Raw genomic sequence first — 27,073 nt, 5'->3', positions numbered from 1 at the left:
GTGAGGTCACACCTGTATTATAGCCTGGAGGTGAGGTCACACATGTATTATAGCCTGGAGGTGAGGTCACACATGTATTATAGCCTGGAGGTGAGGTCACGCATGTATGATAACCTGCGGGTGAGGTCACACCTGTATTATAGCCTGGAGGTGAGGTCACACCTGTATTATAGCCTGGAGGTGAGGTCACACCTGTATTATAGCCTGGAGGTGAGGTCACACCTGTATTATAAGCTGCAGGTGAGGTCACACCTGTATTATAGCCTGGAGGTGAGGTCACGCATGTATGATAACCTGTGGGTGAGGTCACACCTGTATTATAAGCTGCAGGTAATGGATATGTTCTGTGCCACGTCCTGCACTGGGTAACAGTTCTTTTCTCCTTTCAGGCCGGCAATGCTGACGTCGGGTGGACTTTGGGATACATGCTAAATGTGACCAATATGATTCCCTCCGAGGAACCTTCTCTATGGAAGGCCCAGGACTACAACGTCTGGGCGGCTGCAATATTCTTCATCGTGCTGAGCGTGGTGGCGGGCCTGGTGGCTGCTCCGCTGCATTGCTACTGCCGGAACGCTTGCGCAGATCAGGCAGGGTGGGCATGAGACCATGGATGATGGACTTCGGCCATGACCCCAGAGACTGTACCTCCAATACATAATTTATATGGCCTCCTACGGACACTGGGATAAACTTTTTCACGTTCGCTCCGTTTTTATATATGGGAAATGGTCGTCCGGTTCAATATACTGTGTGTATAGGCGTATATGGTGCAATACGGATGCTTTTACAGGGAGTGCAGAATTATTAGGCAAATGAGTATTTTGACCACATCATCCTCTTTATGCATGTTGTCTTACTCCAAGCTGTATAGGCTTGAAAGCCTACTACCAATTAAGCATATTAGGTGATGTGAATCTCTGTAATGAGAAGGGGTGTGGTCTAATGACATCAACACCCTATATCAGGTGTGCATAATTATTAGGCAACTTCCTTTCCTTTGGCAAAATGGGTCAAAAGAAGGACTTGACAGGCTCAGAAAAGTCAAAAATAGTGAGATATCTTGCAGAGGGATGCAGCACTCTTAAAATTGCAAAGCTTCTGAAGCGTGATCATCGAACAATCAAGCGTTTCATTCAAAATAGTCAACAGGGTCGCAAGAAGCGTGTGGAAAAACCAAGGCGCAAAATAACTGCCCATGAACTGAGAAAAGTCAAGCGTGCAGCTGCCAAGATGCCACTTGCCACCAGTTTGGCCATATTTCAGAGCTTCAACATCACTGGAGTGCCCAAAAGCACAAGGTGTGCAATACTCAGAGACATGGCCAAGGTAAGAAAGGCTGAAAGACGACCACCACTGAACAAGACACACAAGCTGAAACGTCAAGACTGGGCCAAGAAATATCTCAAGACTGATTTTTCTAAGGTTTTATGGACTGATGAAATGAGAGTGAGTCTTGATGGGCCAGATGGATGGGCCCGTGGCTGGATTGGTAAAGGGCAGAGAGCTCTAGTCCGACTCAGACGCCAGCAAGGTGGAGGTGGAGTACTGGTTTGGGCTGGTATCATCAAAGAGGAGCTTGTGGGGCCTTTTCGGGTTGAGGATGGAGTCAAGCTCAACTCCCAGTCCTACTGCCAGTTTCTGGAAGACACCTTCTTCAAGCAGTGGTACAGGAAGAAGTCTGCATCCTTCAAGAAAAACATGATTTTCATGCAGGACAATGCTCCATCACACGCGTCCAAGTACTCCACAGCGTGGCTGGCAAGAAAGGGTATAAAAGAAGAAAATCTAATGACATGGCCTCCTTGTTCACCTGATCTGAACCCCATTGAGAACCTGTGGTCCATCATCAAATGTGAGATTTACAAGGAGGGAAAACAGTACACCTCTCTGAACAGTGTCTGGGAGGCTGTGGTTGCTGCTGCACGCAATGTTGATGGTGAACAGATCAAAACACTGACAGAATCCATGGATGGCAGGCTTTTGAGTGTCCTTGCAAAGAAAGGTGGCTATATTGGTCACTGATTTGTTTTTGTTTTGTTTTTGAATGTCAGAAATGTATATTTGTGAATGTTGAGATGTTATATTGGTTTCACTGGTAAAAATAAATAATTGAAATGGGTATATATTTGTTTTTTGTTAAGTTGCCTAATAATTATGCACAGTAATAGTCACCTGCACACACAGATATATATAAAATAGCTAAAACTAAAAACAAACTAAAAACTACTTCCAAAAATATTCAGCTATGATATTAATGAGTTTTTTGGGTTCATTGAGAACATGGTGGTTGTTCAATAATAAAATTAATCCTCAAAAATACAACTTGCCTAATAATTCTGCACTCCCTGTATCTGAGCCCTCGAGCACAACTCCAGTGGTAACATCTGTACTGTAGCATCCAGAATGCTTGGCTGAACTGTAAATAGCAGAATGCACTTGGGTATAACATGTAATGCACTTAACATGACCCGAAGATATTGTATGACAGATTTTATGCAATAAAACAGGACGGTGATTGCTATGTATGAGATGGGAATGTAATAGTTTATATCGTGCTATCGTATTCCAGGGAGAACACATCGGGGCACGGTTTTGTAATTGTATCTTCTTTTATTTGTAAAGAAAATAGTTTTTTGTGATGGCTCACCTAATTGTTATATATGGAGTGGGTGCCACCAACCGATATAGACACACACAGTCTATAGAGGAAAGAGCACACCTCATTGGGAAGGATTCATCCAGCGTATTGCTGTAGATATGTTATTGGATACTGGGAAACATTGTATACAAGGGGTTAATCACACCTTATTGGGAAAGTCTCATATAGTGTATTGGTATGAATAATAAAATATTTTATTGTGCACATAAAAACATTGAAACCATGTGGCAATTAATAAAAATAAAATGACATGTGAGACAGAATACAGGGAATATCAGAAATATTGGATAATAGGGACCGTGGTAAAATAGAACCGTGGTGTGATTAGGTCCCTATAATGGATATTTCCGATATTCTTCAAACCGCATGTACTTATTTGGCCATATAGCAACTTGATTGAATATTCAGGAAGATGTATCTGCGCCCAAAAAATTTCATATATCAAAGTTCATCCGAATAAATTAAAAAGGAGCGAAAGTTAATCCACCTATAATAAAAATTCATCCAGCAAATAGTTCATCCACAATAATCACAGGACCGCAATGTCTATCAGAGTTTGGAGACGGGTATATGTGCTCTCGATGTTTAAACCACAAGATTCCTCTACCCGCAGTATTGGTAGAAGTATGGAGATGGATATACAGTTGCAAGAAAAAGTATGTGAACCCCTTGGAATTATATGGATTTCTGCACAAATTGGTCATACAATGTGATCTGATCTTCATCTAAGTCACAACAATAGACAATCACAGTCTGCTTAAACTAATAACACACAAAGAATTAAATGTTACCATGTTTTTATTGAACACACCATGTAAACATTCACAGTGCAGGTGGAGAAAGTATGTGAACCCCTAGACTAATGATATCTCCAAGAGCTAATTCGAGTGAGGTGTCAGCCAACTGGAGTCCAGTCAATGAGATTGGAGGTGTTGGTTACAGCTGCCCTATAAAAAACACACCAGTTCTGGGTTTGCTTTTCACAAGAAGCATCGCCTGATGTGAATGATGCCTCGCACAAAAGAGCTCTCAGAAGACCTACGATTAAGAACTGTTGACTTGCATAAAGCTGGAAAGGGTTATAAAAGTATCTCCAAAAGCCTTGCTGGTCATCAGTCCACGGTAAGACAAATTGTCTATAAATGGAGAAAGTTCAGCACTGCTGCTACTCTCCCTAGGAGTGGCCATCCTGTAAAGATGACTGCAAGAGCACAGCGCAGACTGCTCAATGAGGTGAAGAAGAATCCTAGAGTGTCAGCTAAAGACTTACAAAAGTCTCTGGCATATGCTAACATCCCTGTTAGCGAATCTACGATACGTAAAACACTAAACAAGAATGGATTTCATGGGAGGATACCACAGAGGAAGCCACTGCTGTCCAAAAAAAACATTGCTGCACGTTTACAGTTTGCACAAGAGCACCTGGATGTTCCACAGCAGTACTGGCAAAATATTCTGTGGACAGATGAGGCCAAAGTGGAGTTGTTTGGAAGAAACACACAACACTATGTGTGGAGAAAGAGGCACAGCACACCAACATCAAAACCTCATCCCAACTGTGAAGTATGGTGGTGGGGGCATCATAGTTTGAGGCTGCTCTGCTGCGTCAGGGCCTGGACAGATTGATATCATCGAAGGAAAAATGAATTCCCAAGTTTATCAAGACATTTTGCAGGAGAAGTTAAGGCCATCTGTCCACCAGCTGAAGCTCAACAGAAGATGGGTGTTGCAACAGGACAACGACCCAAAGCATAGAAGTAGATAAACAACAGAATGGCTTAAACAGAAGAAAATCCGCCTTCTGGAGTGGCCCAGTCAGAGTCCTGACCTCAACCCGATTGAGATGCTGTGGCATGACCTCAAGAAGGCGATTCACACCAGACATCCCAAGAATATTGCTGAACTGAAACAGTTCTGTAAAGAGGAATGGTTAAGAATTACTCCTGACCGTTGTGCACCTCTGATCTGCAACTACAGGAAACGTCTGGTGGAAGTTATTGCTGCCAAAGGAGGTTCAACCAGTTATTAAATCCAAGGGTTCACATACTTTTTCCACCTGCACTGTGAATGTTTACATGGTGTGTTCAATAAAAACATGGTAACATTTAACTCTTTGTGTGTTATTAGTTTAAGCAGACTGTGATTGTCTATTGTTGTGACTTAGATGAAGATCAGATCACATTTTATGACCAATTTGTGCAGAAATCCATATCATTCCAAAGGGTTCACATACTTTTTCTTGCAACTGTATATGCTCCAGGGTATTGCTGTAATCCAGGTATTTGATATCATATACCAATACAATTGGGTGAGAAAGGTAACATCATATCGTTTCTGCAGATAGGATAAGATGTAGCAGTCTATATAAATATATATTCCTTATATTATCTTACAGCTTTTAGCCATAAAACAGCTTGGTATATATACTTAGTTCACATCGGTGTTAGGGCTGGATGATGAATCCGTTGCTCACGGTTCGTTGTCTCAGGTAGTTTAGTCCCGGTAGGTGTACAGCCCGGCAGTATCGCAGGAGATGGGAGGTTTCCCTCCATGTTGTAAGTATATGCCGCGGTCTATGCCGTGAGCATCGCGCTGCTTGATGGCAAAATCTGGGGGCTCTCCTTTATGCTGTGACCGTGGGCAACATGCTGATGGTATTAGAGTCTGTGGCCGCGGCGTCCCACGTGCCTACAGAGATCGCGGTGCCCGCGCCTCCCGGCGTCTCCTCTCAATCTGGAGTGGCTGCAGGGTCCAGGTGCTGGTTTGTTTCACGTAGTTGCGGTTAGTGTCAGATACCGCATGAGGGGAATATTAGAGGCTCTTAAGGACATGGGGATCCGATGGTGGTTGTTAATGACGTCTGGCTGGGGGTCCTCTCTCACCATACGCGTTTCGGAGATCTCAGTCTCCTTCCTCAGTGGTTAGGAGACCCCCAGGTATAATAGGCTTTTTATAGTCTTATTGGATCAGTCCCTTTGATCGGGTGGAAGATCTGGTGTGGAATCACTCTTCCACTAAAGTTGGTGTAGCTATATCTGGAGTATATCGAATCAATACATGCTGCTTAACAAAATCCATTGCGTTATTTATGCATTTTTTTTTAAAATATGGTAAATACAGATAAAAATTAAAATAAATATAGATATAAAATAACAGTTCAGCAGCCAAAAAGAATAATGCATGTAATCGCGGTTTGAACATAGGACTTATATAGTAAAAATAAAAAAATATGAAAAAATAAAATAAATGCACATAAGGGTAATAAGGTGATAAGTATAGAATGGAGTGAATGTGTCTATTTTGTATTTGTATCTAATATACAGTTATTTTGTCCTATATCTGAGAGGAAAATGATACAGTTAAAAATGATTTTTTTTTAGAATTTTTCAGCAAAAAGAAGGAGTATATGGTACGTATAAAGGTATATTAGGGGACTGATTAACATTAATAGGAGAATCTGTAAATAGTTGATAGACGTATGGATGCGCTCGCTAGATGTCGAGGGGAGATAGCAGCGCTGGTAAAAACAGCCTGACTGCTATCTCGCATCAACCGCATCGATGACGAATTCATAAGAAGCCAAAGATTTCTAGCTCGGCGTTGAGTCCATTGGGGAGGAGGAGGAGGGCGCCCGGTTCGTAAATTCTTTTTGATTCGAGTCTGGACATTCTGAGGATGTGGTTACCTCCTCTCCAACGTATAGGGACCTTTTCAAGCGCAGCAAATATTGAGCCTGTAGGATCTTGGTTATGAGATGTTTTGTAGTGTTTAGATAGAGAATGATTGTCGTACCCCTTTTTAATGTTATTTTTTTTTTTTTTATGAATTCTTTATTTTCAAAATTTTTCAAAACATACAATGACCTTTTGGCCATATTTAATAGTATACAGAGTTTGTTTTTTTAATGTTATTGATGTGTTCTGCGATACGTTTCTTAAGGGGCCTTTTAGTCCTTCCCACGTATTGCATTTTGCACGGGCATTGAAACATGTATATCACACTACTTGTGTCGCATGTTATAAAGTCTTTTATTTGATGTACATGGCTATTGGTAGAAGGTGAGAAAGAATGGGTGGTCTTTGGAAACTTAGTCAGACGGCACCCCATACATCTGCCGCACCGGTAAAAACCTGAGAGGCCCATCTATCCAGTTAGGGTGGGTGTCCTTGTATTTATAGTACTTTTCATTTGAACCGTGGGGGCTACTAATACATTTAAATTGGGAGCTTTAGTAAATGTAATATTTGGTATATCAGGTATTAATTGTCCTATCACTTTATCGGCCTGGATAAAATGCCAATGTTTTTGGATGATGGATTTTATTTTTTTCTATTGGGGATTGAATGACAGGATCAATCTAATGATATTATCATCAGTGTCAATTCGAGGTTTATTTGTTTAGTCTTCGAAGAAGTACTGGCCCTCTAACTGGCGAGTTTTTTCTACTGATTTGTCTAAGGCCTCATGCACACGACAGTATTTTTTCACGGTCTGCAAAAACGGGGTTCCGTTGTTCCGTGATCCATTTCCGTTTTTGTTTCCGTGTGTCTTTCTTGATTTTTTTGAGGATCACCAGACATGAAAAGTGAAAAAAAAAATAAACAATAAAATATTTTATTATTCATACCAATACACTATATGAGACTTTCCCAATAAGGTGTGATTAACCCCTTGTATACAATTTTTCCCAGTATCCAATAACATATCTACAGCAATACGCTGGATGAATCCTTCCCAATGAGATGTGCCCAACCGCTCTGAATTTTATCTTCTGTCATTTATTGGGACGTGTGCCGTACAAGAAAACAAAATTACGTTACCTTTTTGACTTGCAGTTCCACTTGTCACCACACTGTGAACAGGACTTTTCTACATTAACTTCTATACAACAGCGCCACCAACTGCTTTATTTTATTCTTTCATTTTTGCAATTTTTTTTTTTTACTAACTTCCTATTAGACCAGGGATCAGCAACGTTTGGCACTCCAGTTGGGGTGAAACTACACTTCCAGCATGCATACTTGCTTGGCTGTTCTTGGAACTCCTATAGAAATAAATGAAGCATGCTGGGAGTTGTAGTTTCACAACAGCTGGAGTGCCGGAGGTCGTTTAATGCTGCCTGCCATTGAATCGTATGAAAAATGTGCTATTCCAGAAAACATTCAGATACCCACAGTGAAGCTGAAAAAATAAGGTCGAACCAAATTTTCCAGGAAACTGTCTGTTTTTTGATCTGCCATGAATATACCTGATTTCTGTGGATGTAAGGAATGGTGGTAAATATCACCCCCTAGTGGCAGATCAATGTCATCCTAATTGCACTTTCATATATAGAAATGTCTATGTAGATTAACTGTACACCCAGGACACATACAGTGCCTTGCAAAAGTATTCACCCCCCTTGACTTTTTTTTTTACACAACCTGGAATTAACATGGATTGTTTGAGGATTTGCATCATGTAATTTACAGAACATGCCCACAACTTTTAAGGTGTTTTGTTTTTATTGTGAAGCAAACAACAAATAGGACAAAATAACAGAAAAAGTCAATGTGCAGAACTATTCACCCCCTTAAAGTCAGTACTTTGTAGAGCCGCCTTTTGCGGCAATCACAGCTCCAAGTCGCTTTGGATAAGTCTCTAGGAGCTGTTGCCACATCTTACCGCTGGGATTGTTGCAGAACTGCTCCAGCTCCTTCAGGTTGGATGTTTGTGCTTGTGAACAGCAATCCTTAAGTCTGACCACAGATTTTCGATTGGATTGAGTTCTGGGCTGTGACTCGGCCATTCCAACACATTGACATGCCCCCCCCCCCCCCAAGTGTTGCTTTAGCCGTGTGTTTGGGGTCATTGTCCTGCTGGAAGGCGAGCCTCCGTCCTAGCCTCAGATCACGCGCAGAGCGGGGCAGGTTCTGCTGAAGAATATCCCCGTATTTAGGCACCATCCATCTTTCCCTCAGCTCTGACCAGTTTCCCAGTCCCGGCTGCTGAAAAACTAGCAATATGCCACCAATCTCCCAGATATAGACAACCCCTTTAAAATTGCACATATATAATCTCACATCAGCTACATGTATCGCCTCTTTCATAAATAACATTAAATATAAAAAATGAAATTAGAATGGAGAACCGGGATCATCACAGATTGTACAACTTTCAGACCTATATGAATTTGATCTCCAACATCCAGTAACCCCCCCCCCCACCCTCCCCCAATCCTATTGCGATACTATACAGACTTATTGGTAACGGACTTCCACTAAATTGTGTGGCCGCCGTCCCACAGAGATACTTCGAGATGCAGATCAGAATATGGCGTCAGTTCTCGTTCCTCTATCTTTATGATGCGTCCTGCTCACTGACTTCGATGGCAAAGCACCTTGGAAATATCCCGATACTTCCATTGCAGTGACCCTCCAACCATTCTTCATTTACTGTCGGGGGGCAAAAAACATAGTAAAGCACGCATTAACAGCAACATACAGTAATGTTCATGTAAACAGCACCTACCTAACCTCCTCTATCTGGTGACCTACTGTCCATAACATGATTATTCCCGCAGCTCCCTATATAGTGGTCATGCTCCGCCCCCTTGGGCTTGGTATAATGGTCATGCCCCGCCCCCTTGTATTTCAAGCAGTATGCAGAACCCTCCCAGCACCTTCTCCCATATTCTTATCACATAAAGCAATCTTGATACAGAAGAAAATGAAGGACCTGCTGCTGCTTCTTCGAGGTCAGGTTCTCAAGCGTTTCATATCCGCAGGTGGAGCATACTGACAACCTGTGAGATTTCAGCTTGTACAAGGTTAGAGACCCACCCACAGGCTGAGGAAAGCCGTTTTCCAGCAAGAAGACGTTGAAAAGGGTTAAAAGTGTACTTTTGATGGGCAGGGGTGCAGAGTGTCGGACCCCTGCCAAAATAATACTCATAGCCTATTCTGAGGGCAGGTCATCATGTATTAAATGCCCTTCACGGTCATTTGTTTTAGGATTGCATTTTACTCAATTTTGGCTAAAAATAAAATTTGCAATTGATCTTTATAAAAAAATTCCAACCGTTTCTGAGATACAGGGGTTAAAAAAATCAGTCTGTTTGCAAGCTGTGTCTTTCTGTTTTCTCTGAAGCCGGTCAGAGCTAATGTAGAGGTCTCCTAAACATTATAGCTCAGTTCTTATGAAACCGATACAATTATGGATTAAATACCTGTTTGAGGTCAGGAGATCAGAGGTAAGAACTACACAGGAGCCGTCAGATGATGGGATTCAAAGAAAACAGGTGGTGACAGCTTGCAAAAGGACAGTTTTTTTTTTTAAACCCTTGTATCTCAGAAAAGGCTGAACATTTTTAAGAAAGCCCAATTGAACGAAATGATTTTTAGCTCAAATGAGTAAAATGCATTTATGAAAAAAAGCCTTTAAATACTGGAGAACCCCTTTAAGGAAGCACAGTAAATATGGAAAATCTTGGAAGTAATTGTTACCTTCTGAGAAGATATCAATGACGTTATCCTTTTTAAAGGGCAGATCTTCTGGTCCTTCGGCTGTGTAGGTGTGGATGGCTTTCATGCGATAGAGGATGGGCCTCCCCACGCAGTGATGGGCGTCCTGCACAGAGCAGCAGTCAGTCAGTACTCTTATATTTACAAGATTTGGTACTAATTTAGAGGAGCTGTCCAGGATTAGAAGAAAATGGCTGCTTTTTTCTTGAAGCAGCCCCACACCTGTCCATGAGTTGTATCTGGTACTACAGCTCAGTTCCTTCAAGTGAATGGACCTTAACTGCAATACCACACACCACCTGTGGGACAATGTGGCACTGTTTCTGGAAGAAAGCAGCCCTCTTGTTCTATACCTGAACATACTAGAATCCTTTACCTTACAACACAGCATCAGTCTGTTGTTCTTCGCTTGATTCCACATCCCCCGTAGGTCTCCATCATTCTTCACGGACGTTAACTGGTTACCCTCAATATCCCTGTAACTGCAATACATTTTCAATTATGTTCCTTCGGTGCTATGGAAGAACCTACCAAAAATGACTACTTGCTCACTGCTACCCAATACATCCCTGTAATTAAGTACATAGAATACATTAGCCTGGTGTTATACTCCAGAACTGCATTCATAATTCTGCATGACAGCATTCCATGCTTTTTCAGTGTCTGCATTGAGCATGCTCTTGTTATTTTCAGTCTTTATATCAGGGATTTAGAGAAATCAATGTCATGTACATATGTACACAGTAACTCCACTAGCAGAAGAGTGAGTGCAGCTCTGGAGTATAATACAGGATGTAACTCAGGATCAGTACAGGATAAGTAATGTATGTACACAGTAACTCCACTAGCAGAAGAGTGAGTGCAGCTCTGGAGTATAATACAGGATGTAACTCAGGATCAGTACAGGATAAGTAATGTAATGTATGTACACAGTGACTGCACCAGCAGAATAGTGAGTGCAGCTCTGGAGTATAATACAGGATGTAACTCAGGATCAGTACAGGATAAGTAATGTATGTACACAGTGACTGCACCAGCAGAATAGTGAGTGCAGCTCTGGAGTATAATACAGGATGTAACTCAGGATCAGTACAGGATAAGTAATGTATGTACACAGTGACTGCACCAGCAGAATAGTGAGTGCAGCTCTGGAGTATAATACAGGATGTAACTCAGGATCAGTACAGGATAAGTAATGTATGTACACAGTGACTGCACCAGCAGAATAGTGAGTGCAGCTCTGGAGTATAATACAAGATGTAACTCAGGATCAGTACAGGATAAGTAATGTAATGTATGTACACAGTGACTGCACCAGCAGAATAGTGAGTGCAGCTCTGGAGTATAATACAGGACGTAACTTAGAATCAGTACAGGATAAGTAATGTATGTACACAGTGACTGCACCAGCAGAATAGTGAGTGCAGCTGTGGAGTATAATACAGGATGTAACTCAGGATCAGTACAGGATAAGTAATGTATGTACACAATGACTGCACCAGCAGAATAGTGAGTGCAGCTCTGGAGTATAATACAGGATGTAACTCAGGATCAGTACAGGATAAGTAATGTATGTACACAGTGACTGCACCAGCAGAATAGTGAGTGCAGCTCTGGAGTACAATACAGGATGTAACTCAGGATCAGTACAGGATAAGTAATGTATGTACACAGTGGCTGCACCAGCAGAATAGTGAGTGCAGCTCTGGAGTATAATACAGGATGTAATGTAATGTATGTACACTAAGTATAAAAATAATACAGAAGACTGTGGATTGCATGATTTACCTAAGTTGGATGTTCATCTGTTCCCCATGCTGTTTCAGTTCCTCCCTGAGGAGGCGCTGTAGCTCCTGGTAGGTGATGTTCTTGCTCACTGATAAGTCTACGGTGAACTCTGTGTGCACCTGCAGGGCGATAACGTCCTCCTCCAATGGTGAAGACTCTGCTTCATTTACCTTCACTTTGTCAGTCCCTGTAATTTCCTGTGTCAGAGAATAAAACATTACAGTGGATAAAATTCAATGCAGTCAATGGAGAACGTTAGCAACACGAACAACTTCCAATTGTCAACTTGCAAAATTAGACATAAGGATCTTGCCCATGGGCTGTGACTGGTATTGCAGTTTAACACCAATCATGTCATAGGAACTGAGCTGCAATACAAAACATATCCTACCGACAAAGGTGGCGCTGTTTCCAATTCTGGCATTTCCTCAAGAAACCACAAAACTGTCAAAATATCTCTCCTTAATATAGGACCTTTAAACATCTAGTATGGTTCCCTCAGAAGCTAAGTAGATCCTTCACCTTTTTGGCCTCCTGGTTGACGGGTGCACAGCTTTGTAGAGTGACGACCATTTGTACTCTCTGAAAAGGTCTAGGTGGGTCGGCTTCCTTGATCATGGTAGGTGACGTCCTCTCCAGTGGTCCAGGATGGATGGTCGTCTCCCCTGATTGTCCTTCTTCTGAAGGAGCACCCCTCGCTATCTCATCCTTATCTTCTGCATGGACTATGGTGGCCACCACCTGTTCGTCTTTCGAAGGAACACCTAGATCTTCTCTTAATGGATTCTAGATATGGAGGCAGATGTTACCGAGACATGAAATATAACCTACCAGTGATCATGTGATAATTTCTGCTCCAAAACATATATATACCTCATTGGCTACTGGTTGGTCAGCCGTGGGCTGTGGTGGTACTTGCTGAGGTAGTAGCGCGTTACCTACAATAGACAGCAATTACCTATACTGTATAATACCATACTGATGCACAATCTTCTACCACCATTGAGGAGAACACCATCTTTCCAAGTCATGCAGGAAGATTCCCCAAGATGATATACCTCACTTATGTCTTGGTGGGCTATCATTTCTTCTTGTGGAGAGCACCACAGCTGGCATAGGGCGTCCTATAGGCCATGCAATGCTCTCTGGGAAAAAGAATATGCAGATTAGATCAAGCCGTCTCTTTAGTGCCACCTAGTGGAGGAACCTACCCTGAACACAACTTTATTTCTCTTGGAAATGAACTAATCTGCATACACTTTTCCCAGGGAGCATTGCATGGCCTATAAGACTCCATAACCCAGCAGCTCTGGGGCTCTCCTCAAGGAGAAACAGTACCCAATAGAGACCTACAACAAAGACCTCTCAACCAGCCAACTAAGCACCCAGCAATGTGCCGATAAGGGGCAAAACCCCCCAAAACAGCAGCTTTTTTTTTTTTTTTTTTTTAAAGAAGGCTTATAGTTTGACTAATATCCTGAGTTATGTTGTGAGGTGCAGACATGGACTATAGGGAAGCTACGTCCACTAGGTGGCACTACAGAGGCGGCTAAGTGAGCTAATCTGCAATATGAGATGCTTCCAATAATCAAAAATACTTGTCACCCTAATAGAAGGGGCTTAATGGTGGGGGAGGGGTTTAGCACCCACCAAATGGGTCCCCAAATTGCCATTTAGCATCAAAGCATCGGTAGGGAGTTCTCTAAATATTCTGTCCATAGCTCACCTGCAGCCTTTGCATTGGGTCTGGTGGGCGGCATCTTCATGGGGGGCAGCGGAATCCCATTATTAATTTTCTATTTAGAAAAAGAAATACAAAAATAGTGTCTTCAATGAAATCCTTAAAGGGGTCATTCGAGATTCTGATATTGATAGCCTATCCTCAGGATAGGTAATCAATATCAGATCGGACCCCCGCCAATCATCTGTTGGACAAAGGCCGCAGCGCTCACCGGATCTTTCTAGGCCAGTGACGTCATGTTCACAGGTCACATGGTTTAGGCAGAGCTCAATCTCATTCAATTCCATGGGCCTGGGCTGTAATACCAAGCACAGCCACTAATCAATGGATGGCACTGTGCTTGGTAAGCTGCGCCGTTCACTCGAGTGCCGTTGCCTCCTCAAACAGCTGACTGAGTGTCAGTCATGACCTATATCAGGCATGGCCAACCTGAGGCTCTCCAGCTGTTGCAAAACTACAACTCCCAGCATGCCCAGACTGCCTATAGGTATCAGCCTACAGCAGGGCATGATGGGAGTTGTAGTTTTACAACAGCTGGAGAGTCGCAGGTTGGCCATGCCTGACCTATATCATAATCTCGGAAAAACCCTTTAAAAATATGGCCGCTTTCTTCCAAAAACAGCGCCACCGCTGTCCACTGGTTGTGCGAGGTATGGCAGCTCAGTTCCATTGAAGTGAATGAGGCTGAGCTGCAATACCACTTTCAAGAAAGCAGCCATATTTTTGTAATCTTGGACTCCCCCCTTGAAATATTTAAAGGAGAACGTGCAATGTGATGTAGTTACCTTCATATCTGCTTTAGGTGCATCCACTGGTTCCAAAAAATTCGTAGGAATTAGAAATTTCTATGAAAGAGAAGTGAAAACCAAGAAAAATCGTAAACTTTATAGCAGAGAGGTTGTCACTGCCCCGCCCATTTTTATGCACATATGCATGGCACCTACTTGCCCGTCGTGGATGGCCGTCGCCCAGTCTCCATGTTTATTCAGAACGAACAAGATGCTGTTGGCCTTCACCGCTACCTCCCCAGAGTCTTCAGGATAGTAATGGACCATAACGCGGTGGTATCCGGCATCCCGACCTCTGTGAGGGCCACAGGACAGGAACGGTCACAGGTTAGGTCACAGTTTTTTTTTGCAAAATCCTAATTATATGTATCAGGAACAGAAGACAAAGGACTTACTGTATGGCTTCCTGGCACGGCTGGTAAAAGCCCGGCTTCTGCAGAGAAGAGATTTCCAAAAAGTTGACTACTCTGTGCACACACGGTAGATGTCTGATAATTAGAGATGAGCGAATTTCATATTTTGAAATCCGTTCACGCTTCGTTTACTGGTAAAAAGTGAATTGCGTTATGGATTCCGTTACCGCGGACCGCAACGCAATTCTATGACGGAATGCATAACGGAAGGCGTTCCGTTATTCATTCCGTCGTAATAGAAGTCTATGGGCTGAATAACGGATCCGTCCCGTTTCCATTGTGCAGGGGAGTCCTCTCCTGCATAACGTAAACCGGACGGATCCGTTTTGCAGCCCATAGACTTCTATTATGAATTGCGTTATGGTCCGTGGTAACGGAATCCATAATGCAATTCACCTTTTACCTGTAAACGAATTTCGTAACCGGAAATTCGCTCATCTCTACTGATAATCCAGAAATTGGATTCTCCGGATTAGCAGACTGGTGTAAAATGAATGATTACATCATTTAAGCTCCAGGGTCCTTCAATACGACTTACCTGGGGGCGGAGGGGCTCGAAACCACTGTACTGATCATTGGGAACCACCGATGAGATGACCTGAGGGATCAATTATGGAAATTAAAGAAGATTCATGTCTTCCAAAGCCTAATGGGGCATAGAGAAGGGGGTTCAAGGGCAGCCCCACACTCACCTCCATGGGGTATAGAACTGTGGTCTGGCAGATTTACTTTTCTGGTATTACAACAATGCTGATGAGGGCCCCGCTGCACAGGGGCCAACGGGGATCGGGGGTGGTGATAGGGTAGTAGCTGAAGTGCCTAGGCTGCGCTGCTGAGATGTAAGGGGGGCTTAGCGGTGCAATGGAGGAGGAGCTTAGCAGTGCAACGGTGCTTGGGGCCCCCTGAAACGCCAAATCCACCCATGGATGGAGATGAATGGGCATGTGCGCAGCATTCTGTACTATCCAGGGGTGTAACTACCGTAGCGGCAGACCATGCGACTGCTATGGGGCCCAGGGCAAGAGGGGGCCCAGTCTTGGTTGGGATTATCTCCTCTTCTACTGGTGGTGAAAACTTTGTCCGGACTCTACCCTCTAAAGCAGGGATGGCCAACCGGAGGCCCTCCAGCTGTTGCAAAACTACAACTCCCATCATGCCCGGACAGTCTACAGCTATCAGTCTACAGCAGGGCATGGTGGGAGTTGTAGTTTTACAACAGCTGGAGAGCCGCAGGTTGGCCATGCCTGCTCTAAAGGAACAACTTTTAGCTAATGAGGCAGTGGAAAAATGGCCAAAAGGTCATTGAAAAGGGTTTAGGCAGAAACCCTTCTGTCCTGTGTGTGGGGGGGCTGGGGGCTGGTTTGAGCCTTGCTATGGGGCCCTTACTTCTTTATGTACGCCACTGGAACTATCCATTACAATGCAATTTGTAATCCAGCTTTTAAGTGACCGATCATTATCAGGGGTGCACCACCAATGAGGCCAGGTGAGGCGATTGGCAGCACCAGGTAGGGGCAAGAGGGATGCAGCGGAAGGGCCATGGGCAATGAGCACTTTCATTGTGGCATCAGGGTTAGGTTAAGAAATTTGTATTGGGGGGGGGGGGTTCAGTTTTCACCTCAGCATCAGAAAGGCTAGGTGCACCCCTGATCATGACTGAGGGTCCAGACTCGCCTCAGTTCACCCTCAGCAAGTTAACATATGTTCCATGTTGGGTGGAGTCCCACTTTAACCTCTTGTTCCTGCAGCCACAACCTACTCCATCCAGTGATACAATGATGCCTTCTGTATGCCATGTGTTACATTTTGATACATGCTGCTTTACAATAAGGCCTCTTGCACACAAACGTTTTTATATTTTTCCGTTCTGTTTTTTGAATTCCGTATACGGAACCATTCATTTCAATGGATCCACCAAAAAAACGGAAGGCACTCCGTATGCCTTCTGTTTCCGTATTTCCGTTTTTCCATTCCGTTCAAAGATAGAACATGTCCTATTATTGTCCGCGCAACGGACAAGGATAGGACTGTTCTATCAGGGGCCAGCTGTTCCGTTCCACAAAAAACGGAATGCACACGGACATCCGTATTTTCTGCGGATCCGTTTTTTTGTGGACCGTAAAATGCTGAAAAAGCCATACGGTCGTGTGCAAGAGGCCTAAGAAGAACCCTTCATCCGGAAGTAGCAGATCCCGCTTGACAGGTCGGAAGGTTCGGGTTAGGCCCTCAGGTTGACTCACTTCCGGTGTAATGTTCGTTGCTCACCTTTGGTTTGCCCAAGAAATCTTTGGAATTCAGCTGCTCCACTTCCTGCTTTCGAGGCCTGAATATCTCCCCGTCCGGTATGTGCATTGGCTGAAGGAGATGTTGACTCTGCAGGAAGAAGACACAGTGAGATCAAGGATATATAATTTTCTATGATGTGATTTATTATTTACATGTGAAAAGCTGATAGGACTCATAGGCCCTGATTTATCATACCTTCACTCCAGAATTCAGGTGTCGAAAAGTCACAAAAATAGGGCTTTTGTGACTTTTTCTTTTGCACTCGCTTGTGCAAAAAAACTCCATGTGGGTGGAAAAGTGGGTGTGGTAAGCTATGTTAGATACTTTCACTCCAAATTTCTAACTGAGACTTTAAAATAAAATAAAAAGTCCCCAAAAATTTAAAATTTTCACGCATCACTTATGCGTTGTGTGAAAATAGCAGCATGCTCTATATTGTGCGTTTATCACGCAACGCAGGCCCCATAGAAGTGAATGGGGCTGCGTGAAAATCGCAAGCATCCGCAAGCAAGTGCGGATGCGGTGCGATTTTCACGCACGGTTGCTAGGAGACGATCGGGATGGAGACCCGATCATTATTATTTTCCCTTATAACATTGTTATAAGGGAAAATAATAGCATTCTGAATACAGAATGCATAGTACAATAGCGCTGGAGGGGTTAAAAAAAAATAATAATAATTTAACTCACATTAATCCACTTGATCGCGCAGCCGCCATCTCTTCTGTTTTCTTCTTTGCTGTGTGCAGGAAAAGGACCTGTGGTGACGTCACTCCGGTCATTACATGATCCATCACCATGGTAAAATGTGATGGATCATGTAATGACCGGAGTCACGTCACCACAGGTCCTTTTCCTGCACACAGCAAAGAAGAAGACAGAAGAGATGCCGGCTGCGCGATCAAGTGGATTAATGTGAGTTCAATTATTTTTATTATTTTTTTAACCCCTCCAGGGCTATTGTACTATGCATTCTGTATTAAGAATGCTATTATTTTCCCTTATAACCATGTTATAAGGGGAAATAATACAATCTACAGAACACCGATCCCAAGCCCGAACTTCTGTGAAGAAGTTCGGGTTTGGTTACCAAACATGCCGATTTTTCTCACGCGCATGCAAAACGCATTACAATGTTTTGCACTCGCGCTGAAAAATTGTGCATGTTCCCGCAACGCACCCACATCTTTTCCCGCAACACCCGTGTGAAAGGGGCCTAAGGATAAGACAAATTTATCAAGTAACATGAGACATTTCATACAAGTGGCATCAAGTACAAAAACGAAGACTCAAGCAAAACTGACTTCAAATGTTCCCCTCATGATAAATTCCCCCCATAGTGTCTGTGAGTTCTATTTGCCCCGCCCTCCTATACAATGATTGACAGCAAGCACCCATACATAGAAGGCTGTCAATCACTCTGCGTGAGTGGGGCAACTAGGACTCACAGGATTTCTTGATGATTAAGCTGAGGGAGCAAGACTCACAGGCTATCTGTATGACTGGGCAGAGCAAGCAGAACCACAGGCTCTATGAGCGGCAGGGACAAGCAGGACTCATGGGAATTCTATCTGAGCTGAGAGGGAAGCAGGACTGACAGGCTTCCTCTATGAGTGGACAAGAGGAGCAGGAGTAACAGGTTTGCTCTATGAGTGAGCTGGAGAAGAAAGACTCACAGGCTTCCTCTATGAGGGGACAGGAGGAGCAGAAGTAACAGGTTTGCTGTATGAGTGAGCTGGAGAAGAAAGACTCACAGGCTTCCTCTATGAGTGGACAGGAGTAGCTGGAGTAACAGGTTTGCTGTATGAGTGAGCTGGAGAAGAAAGACTCACAGGCTTCCTCTGAGTGGACAGGAGTAGCTGGAGTAACAGGTTTGCTGTATGAGTGAGCTGGAGAAGAAAGACTCACAGGCTTCCCAGGAGTAGCTGGAGTAACAGGTTTGCTCTATGAGTGAGCTGGAGAAGAAAGACTCACAGGCTTCCTCTATGAGTGGACAAGAGGAGCAGGAGTAACAGGTTTGCTCTATGAGTGAGCTGGAGAAGAAAGACTCACAGGCTTCCTCTATGAGGGGACAGGAGGAGCAGAAGTAACAGGTTTGCTGTATGAGTGAGCTGGAGAAGAAAGACTCACAGGCTTCCTCTATGAGTGGACAGGAGTAGCTGGAGTAACAGGTTTGCTGTATGAGTGAGCTGGAGAAGAAAGACTCACAGGCTTCCTCTGAGTGGACAGGAGTAGCTGGAGTAACAGGTTTGCTGTATGAGTGAGCTGGAGAAGAAAGACTCACAGTCTTCCCAGGAGTAGCTGGAGTAACAGGTTTGCTCTATGAGTGAGCTGGAGAAGAAAGACTCACAGACTTCCTCTATGAGTGGACAGGAGTAGCTGGAGTAACAGGTTTGCTGTATGAGTGAGCTGGAGAAGAAAGACTCACAGGCTTCCTCTATGAGGGGACAGGAGGAGCAGAAGTAACAGGTTTGCTGTATGAGTGAGCTGGAGAAGAAAGACTCACAGGCTTCCTCTATGAGGGGACAGGAGTAGCTGGAGTAACAGGTTTGCTCTATGAATGAGCTGGAGAAGAAAGACTCACAGGCTTCCTCTATGAGGGGACAGGAGGAGCAAAAGTAACAGGTTTGCTGTATGAGTGAGCTGGAGAAGAAAGACTCACAGGCTTCCTCTATGAGGGGACAGGAGGAGCAGAAGTAACAGGTTTGCTGTATGAGTGAGCTGGAGAAGAAAGAATCACAGGCTTCCTCTATGAGTGGACAGGAGTAGCTGGAGTAACAGGTTTGCTCTATGAGTGAGCTGGAGAAGAAAGACTCACAGGCTTCCTCTATGAGTGGACAGGAGTAGCTGGAGTAACAGGTTTGCTGTATGAGTGAGCTGGAGAAGAAAGACTCACAGGCTTCCTCTATGAGTGGACAGGAGTAGCTGGAGTAACAGGTTTGCTGTATGAGTGAGCTGGAGAAGAAAGACTCACAGGCTTCCTCTATGAGTGGACAGGAGTAGCTGGAGTAACAGGTTTGGTCTATTAGTGAGCTGGAAAAGAAAGACTCACAGGCTTCCTCTATGAGTGGACAGGAGTAGCTGGAGTAACAGGTTTGCTCTATGAGTGAGCTGGAGAAGAAAGACTCACAGGCATTCTCTATGAGGGGACAGGAGGAGCTGGAGTAACAGGTTTGCTGTATGAGTGAGCTGGAGAAGAAAGACTCACAGGCTTCCTCTATGAGGGGACAGGAGGAGCAGAAGTAACAGGTTTGCTGTATGAGTGGAGAGGGGAAAAAGGAATAACAGTTTTTCTCTATGAGAAAACAGGAGATAAAAGACTCACAGGTTTCCTCTATGAGTGGACAGGAGGAGCTGGAGTAACAGTTTGCTCTATGAGTGGACAGAAGAAATGGGGTTTTCTCTATTGGTAAGAAGACACGAGAAGAAGACTTACAGGAATTCTCTATGAATGGACAAAGGGAGCAGGAAAAACAGGGTTTCCCTATGAGTAAACAGGAGAAGAAGGACTCACTGGTGTTCCTTATGACTGAACAAGGGCAGCAGGAACAACAGGATTTCTCTATGAGTAAGCAGGAGAAGAAAGATTCACAGGACAGGAGAAGCAGAAGTAACAGGTTTTCTTTATTGGTTAGCACATACAGGCTTGTTTTATGAGTGGAAAGGGGGAGCAGGAATAATAGGCTTTTTGTATGAGTAAACAGGTGAAGAAGGACTTATAGGCTTTTTTTATGAGCGGGAATTTCAGGCTTTCTCCGTGAGAAAACAGGAGAAGGACTAACAGGCTTTCTGTATGAATGGACAGGAGGAGCAGAAGCAACAGGTTTTCTAAATTAGTAAGCATGAGAAAAAGACTCACAGGCTTTCTCTATGAGTGGACAGGAGGAGCTGGAATAACAGGCTTTCTCTATGAGTGGACAGGAGGAGCTAGAGTAACAGGTTTTCTTAGGAGTAATGCCTCATTCACACATCAGTGTTCTGTCAGTGATTTTCATGAGTGATTTTGGGCCAAACCCAGGTGCGGCTCTAAACACAGAACAGGCGCAGATCTTTTCTTTTTACCTTATCTCTGTGGAGGCTCCAATCGTGGTTTCGGCTCACAATCACTGATGGAAATCATTGACCAAAACACTGAGGCTTAAGCATGACAAGAAGGACTCACAGGCTTTCTTTATAAAATAGTTGGGGGAAGAATGATGCACAATCTGTCTTTATGAGTAGACAGGGGGAGCAGGAACAGCAGGTTTTCTCTATAAGTAAGCTTGGGAAGAAGGACTCGCCTATCATTTTGGAAGGGGGAAGCACAACAATGTTCCGCTATGAGTGGGAGCAGTATTGCTATGATTGGATAGAGGAGTCACAGGCTTTCTCTACAATTGCATGGGAAAAGGCTTACTCTACTGGTGGGGTGGGGGGTCAGGGCTCACATGCTTCTTTTATGAGTCCTGGCAACATTAAAGCAACTTTTTACATGAATCTACTGATTTGAACCACATAAAACGATATATCCCAGAGCTCAGTGCCCCCCTATCCTTTTTCCCATTATATAAAGGACTGACAGATTTTTCAAATCATAAAAAATCTCGACCATGTTATAGCATAATCCCGAGATTGTCTCTATTAGGAGAGCTGTTAAGTTCTCCATTGCAGGTAAATTTACAGGGTTTGTCCAGAATTAGAAAAACATGCCTGAGTTTTCCTGAAACAGTGCCACCTCTGTCCACAGGTGGTGTGTGGTATTGCAGTTCATCCCTATTCACTTCAATGGAGTGGAAATTCAGATATCAGATTCAACCTAGGCACAAGCGTGGCACTGTCATCTATGTTTTTTTTTTAACCATGAAATGTACTTACCCGAATCTGAGCCTGGGCAGCTTCAAGCTTGGCGTTCCTGATTTCCCCTGGCAGCCACGTGACAGCCTCGTCGATCTTTTGCTCTGCGCTCTCCCATTTTCCCAGGTAACAGAGTATAACTGCTGTGTTATATAGCACCTGTGCCAAACACAACAGGGTCATATGCAATGGTCAGTACTGACCCCTAGAGGTACTAGATCAATGCCATCTCGTGAGATGCTCACCTACCTCCCAGGCATAAAGCAGGTGGTGCAGACCCAGCTGTTTGTAGTCTATAACGCTGTTGTTTCTGAGCTGCGCCATCGCCATGTGGCAGTCACCCAGGGCCTTCTCATACCTGGTGAAGAGAGTTTACGAGATGTGGCACAATCACCCAGCAGCGTGCTTCAGTGGAGTACACAAACTGCACCAATATTTGCACAAGAAACCCCATACCTATTGCAAAGCACCCCATACATACAGAGGTCACGTGCCCTACCAGGCAACTGCTAATAGTGCAATCCCCTACGATTTGTTTTATCGCCCCAAAATGGCAGTTGCATGCAAACCAATACATGGACGTACCTCTCCAGCTTAAAATGAACATAGCTCCTCTGGAAGAACCCAACAGCCAGGCACGGGTCCTTAGTCACAGACTCACTGTATGACTGCGGAGAGACACATAGAAGGGGTATATGAATATATTAAAGCAGGCATGCTCAACCTGCGGCCCTCCAGCTGTTGCAAAACTGCAACTCCCAGCGTTCCCGGACAGCCTACAGCAGGGCTTGATGGGAGTTGTAGTTTTACAACAGCTGGAGGGCCGCAGGTTGAGCATCCCTGATGGAGTCGTCCAGCAGGATCGGAAAGACATGGCTGCTTTCTTCTAGAAACAGTCCATGGGTCGTGCCCGGTATTGCAGCTCAACTTCATTACTGCGAATGGGACTGAATTGCAATACCACACACAACCTGTGGACAGGGGAGGCGCTGTTTCCTGAAGAACACAGCCATCTTTTCTTTTTTTTTTTATCCTGTAAACCTCTTTTAAGTGCAGTAATTTGTGTCAGTTCTGTGGTGTAAAAAAAAGTTGCAAATTTTAACACATGCCTTGCACAAAAATTAGCATTATTTTTTTTTTAATTTTATGACACATTTCAAAAAAAGGTGGAGAAGTTTAGCGTGAGGGGCAGGGCTTTCCATTGCTTTTTGGCGCATCCTACTTCTCGCACTACTGATTAAAATTAGCGTATTGAACGACAGTCTTAATAAATGACCTCCCCATCCATGTTATTTTCCTGCAGCTGCTGCGCCCACTACTAAGATCAAACCCGATCGTATTGGCCATATTTCGGTAGCATGCGGTTTTACTACAAATCAGGGGGGGGGGGAATCTAATGGATACTTGTATTTTCCAAAAGAAAAAAAAAGAAAATATTCTGGAGAATCTTTTGTTCCTCCTGGAAATGCAAAACGTAACCCGTTAAGAGGCTATTTTATGTGTTTTTTTTCGCCTCCACCTTAGGAGGATATTTTTTTTTTATACGGTTGCTGCACCCAGTCATCTTTTCAAGTGTTCGTCGGTGTGTTTATGGCTTGTGATTGATTGTATTGTGTGATGAGTCGGTAGATTGGAATGCTAATACTGGGAATTGACATAAGGAATAATGTGTCACAGCGAGACGAGGAAGTAAAGGCAATAAAATAGTTCACGTTAGTTTCTGACCGCTGTAAAGTTGGTAAATCTGGTCAGGGGAAGCATCTTACAAAAGCTAATACTGGTAACATTAGGTTTAGTAAGAATTAGTCGCTTTGTAGCCCTACATCGTGACCCCGACCCCAGAATAACAAAAAATCTAGCAGGGTCCGATTTTTTGTGATGCTGGAGTCGTGGCAAACTTGCACGTTGCACTACGAACCCATTCATTTCTATGGCTGACCTGCTACACTGCCATACTTGGCCACAGCAGCCGTCACATGACCAGCCTTAAAGGGAGGCTCCACTTTTGGAGACACTTTAAGGGCTCATGCACACGAGCGTATTTTCTTTCCGTGTCCATTCCGTTATTTATTTTTTTGTGGACGGTATGCAGAACCATTCATTTCATTGGGTCCGCAAAAAAAAGAAGTTACTCCGTGTGCATTTCGTTTTTCGTATTTCCGTTCTGCAAAAAAATAGAACATGTCCTATTATTGTCTGCATTACGGAAAGGGATAGGACTGTTCTATTAGGGGCCGGCTATTCCGTTCCGCAAAATACGGAAAGCACACGGGCGTTATCCGTATTTTTTGCGGACCGCACTGTAAGGCCTCATACACAGACCCATATTGTGACACTGCACCCATTGACAAGGGGTCGCAGGTCACACCTAAATACTGGAATATTTTGGGAATTCAGGACCAAGTGATGTTTTCTTTCATTTTTTTTCATTAATACACACACTTAGTTATTTCTCCGTTAGCACTTTATTTTTTCCCAATTTTGGACACTTTGCAGTATATAATTTATGGTCTGTGGACTCATTTTAATGATTTTTTTTTAGAGAGAGTTAGGGCTCACGCACACGTCTGTAGTTTTTGCGGTCTGCAAATTGCGGGTGCACAAAACACGGATACCGGCCGTGTACGTTCCACATTTTGCAGAATGGAAATACGGAGATGAATAGGACATGTTCTATTTTTTTGCGGGATTGCAAAAAATTTTTGCGGGATCTTTTGCTCCCCCATTGAAGTGAATAGGTCCGCATCCGATCCACAAAAAATGCGGATCGGATGCGGAAAAAATATAGGGTCGTGTGCAGGAGGCCTAATGAAGTTTAAATAATGCATTATCTTTTAACAATTTTTTTTTCCATAAAAAAGTTAAAGTAATGTTTTTAAATTTTTTATTTTTATTACATTTATTTATAAAAAAATGTATTGCATCAATTTGTTATTTACGTTATTAAACCTATTTATTCATTTATTATTTACCTGAATACATTTCTTTATTAAATAATTTTTTTTCTGTATTTATTATTTATTTTTATTACTTTATTTTATTATTTTAAATATTATTTATTTATATTAAATGTATTTATTATTTTTTATATTAAATATATTGATTTATGCATTTATAATTTATTTCATTTATGTATTTACATTTTCTTTATTTATACTAAATATATTAATTATTTATTTATTTTTATTGCATTTGATATAACGAGGGAATTAGAAGTTGCTGTCTTGTTGTCAGTGCTTTGGAATACATATGTAGTATAGTGTGAAACTGACAGTCAAACTATTAGGCTACAGTCGTATTTTCGGTCCGCGTGCGATCCGCGAAAAATGTGATCCATTTATTTCTATGGGGCCGCACGAGAACAACACATGGACTTGATCTGTGTTCTGTCCGCATACGTGTGGCTGTACCGCAAATTGTAGAACATGTCCTATCCTTGTCTATATCACGGACGAGGATAGGACTGCTCTACTGAGGGCCGGACGTTCCCTCCCCGTGAAACGCACACGGCCAGTATCCGTGTTTTGCGGACCGCAAGACGGACACGGTCATGTGCATGAGGCCTTACACTAGTAACCACAGTAACTCAATGCTTCTATTCACTGACAACCAGAAGAGATCTTAGAAAGGACACTGAATTGAAGCACAAAGTCTATTAGAAAGTTGCCGAACTTTTGATAAGAGGTTGAGTAGCTGGACATAATCAGATTTCAACCGATGGATCAAGTTAAGGATGCTTCTATTCACCGACAGAAAGCAAACATGTTAGAAAGGGCGCAGAACCGAAGCACAAAGTCTCTAAGAAAGTTGCCAAAATTTTGATTAGACACCGATTAACAAGACATGATCAGATTTCAACCTATGGATGTAGATAAGGATGATTCTATTCACTGACAGCCAGCAGAAATCTTGGAAAGGATGAAGAATAAAAGCACATAGTCTATAAGAAAGTTGAAGAGCTTTAGATCAGACGCTGATTAACTGGACATTATCAGATTTCAACCCATGTATGTAGATAAGAAGGCTTCTATTCACTGACAACCAGAAGAGATCTTAGAAAGGACACTGAATTGAAGCACAAAGTCTATTAGCAAGTTGCCTAACTTTTGATAAGAGGTTGAGTAGCTGGACATAATCAGATTTCAACCTATGGATGTAGTTAAGGATGCTTCTATTCACTGACAGCAAGCAAAAATCTTAGAAAGGGCGCAGAACCGAAGCACAAAGTCTCTAAGAAAGTTGCTGAACTTTTGATTAGACACCGATTAACGAGACATGATCAGATTTTAACCTATGGATGTAGAGAAGGATGATTCTATTCACTGACAGCCAGCAGAAACCATGGAAAGGAGGAAGAATCGAAGCACACAGACTATTAGAAAGTTTCCGATCTCTTGATTAGAGGCCGATTAAGCTTTGAGGCGAGAAGTAAGATTTGTGGGACTGTACCTGCAGAGCGCTCAGGAAGTCTTCCTTCAGGAGGTGAATGGAAGCAATGTTGAACCAGATCTTTGAGGGAGGATCCTCCATACTGGTGAAATTCTCCAAGGCCGCGTCCAAGTCGTTCTTCTCCGCCGCCAGGACGCCATGGTGCCAGCATTTAACCAGATCCTTGTAGGGCATCCTGTTCTACGACAAACCCGACCGCAGAGAGGGAATGAAGAGGACGAGGCAGGTGCTGGCAGAAGACGTGAGGCGTCTATCAGGAAGTGCCTCCGCTCTCGCCTCCCTCCCTCGGATTCCAATCCTGTCCCTGAAAACAAAATAATAATGACAGAGCTCGCCCTTTCAATTCCTGACTTGCATCATTGTGAAGCAATAGGCACCTGCCTGTTTACCTGAAAAGACGACTTTGTGTCCTGCCCCTCAGATCATGATATCACGTTCGTCACGGAGCCGTGACTTTAGCCAAATTACCCGGGATTACTTCACAGAAACCACAGCGAGCCTTCCTGTTTAAAGGGGGTGTCTGGTTTAGAAGGTATGAAAGGGGCTGCAAGTTCCTAACCTCCATCAAAGAGCGTCTCCCTCTCTGGAGGACCCAGCACGTCCACAGCCCA

The 27,073-nt window shown here is 43.4% G+C and overlaps 2 protein-coding genes across 2 annotated transcripts in view; one reads left to right on the top strand and one right to left on the bottom strand.

The window, feature by feature from the left end:
* ENTPD8 (ectonucleoside triphosphate diphosphohydrolase 8) overlaps nt 1-788 on the top strand; it is a 47,649-nt gene extending 46,861 nt beyond the window's left edge. The window contains exon 10 of the mRNA XM_040405365.1: nt 390-788. Coding sequence (XP_040261299.1) covers nt 390-605 — 216 coding nt within the window. The 3' untranslated portion in view covers nt 606-788. The remainder of the gene's footprint in view (nt 1-389) is intronic.
* A 7,696-nt stretch (nt 789-8,484) lies between these two features.
* NOXA1 (NADPH oxidase activator 1) lies at nt 8,485-26,778 on the bottom strand. The gene is made up of 16 exons (XM_040405583.1): nt 26,463-26,778; nt 22,599-22,681; nt 22,263-22,371; nt 22,035-22,172; nt 17,160-17,267; nt 15,433-15,492; nt 14,877-14,914; nt 14,638-14,776; nt 14,479-14,538; nt 13,679-13,748; nt 12,826-12,890; nt 12,475-12,738; nt 11,953-12,149; nt 10,541-10,646; nt 10,147-10,270; nt 8,485-9,096 (listed from the first exon to the last, which is right to left on the bottom strand). Exons 1-16 carry the CDS (start codon nt 26,634-26,636, stop codon nt 9,002-9,004), a joined length of 1,830 nt encoding a protein of 609 aa, XP_040261517.1. The 5' UTR covers nt 26,637-26,778; the 3' UTR covers nt 8,485-9,001.
* Between the last annotated feature and the right edge of the window lie 295 nt (nt 26,779-27,073).

The sequence above is a fragment of the Bufo bufo genome, chromosome 8 (assembly GCF_905171765.1).
Source record: "Bufo bufo chromosome 8, aBufBuf1.1, whole genome shotgun sequence".
Taxonomy (NCBI): Eukaryota; Metazoa; Chordata; class Amphibia; order Anura; family Bufonidae; genus Bufo; species Bufo bufo.
Note: the sequence above shows the minus strand (reverse complement) of the source record. Positions and strands in the feature narration are given on the sequence as shown.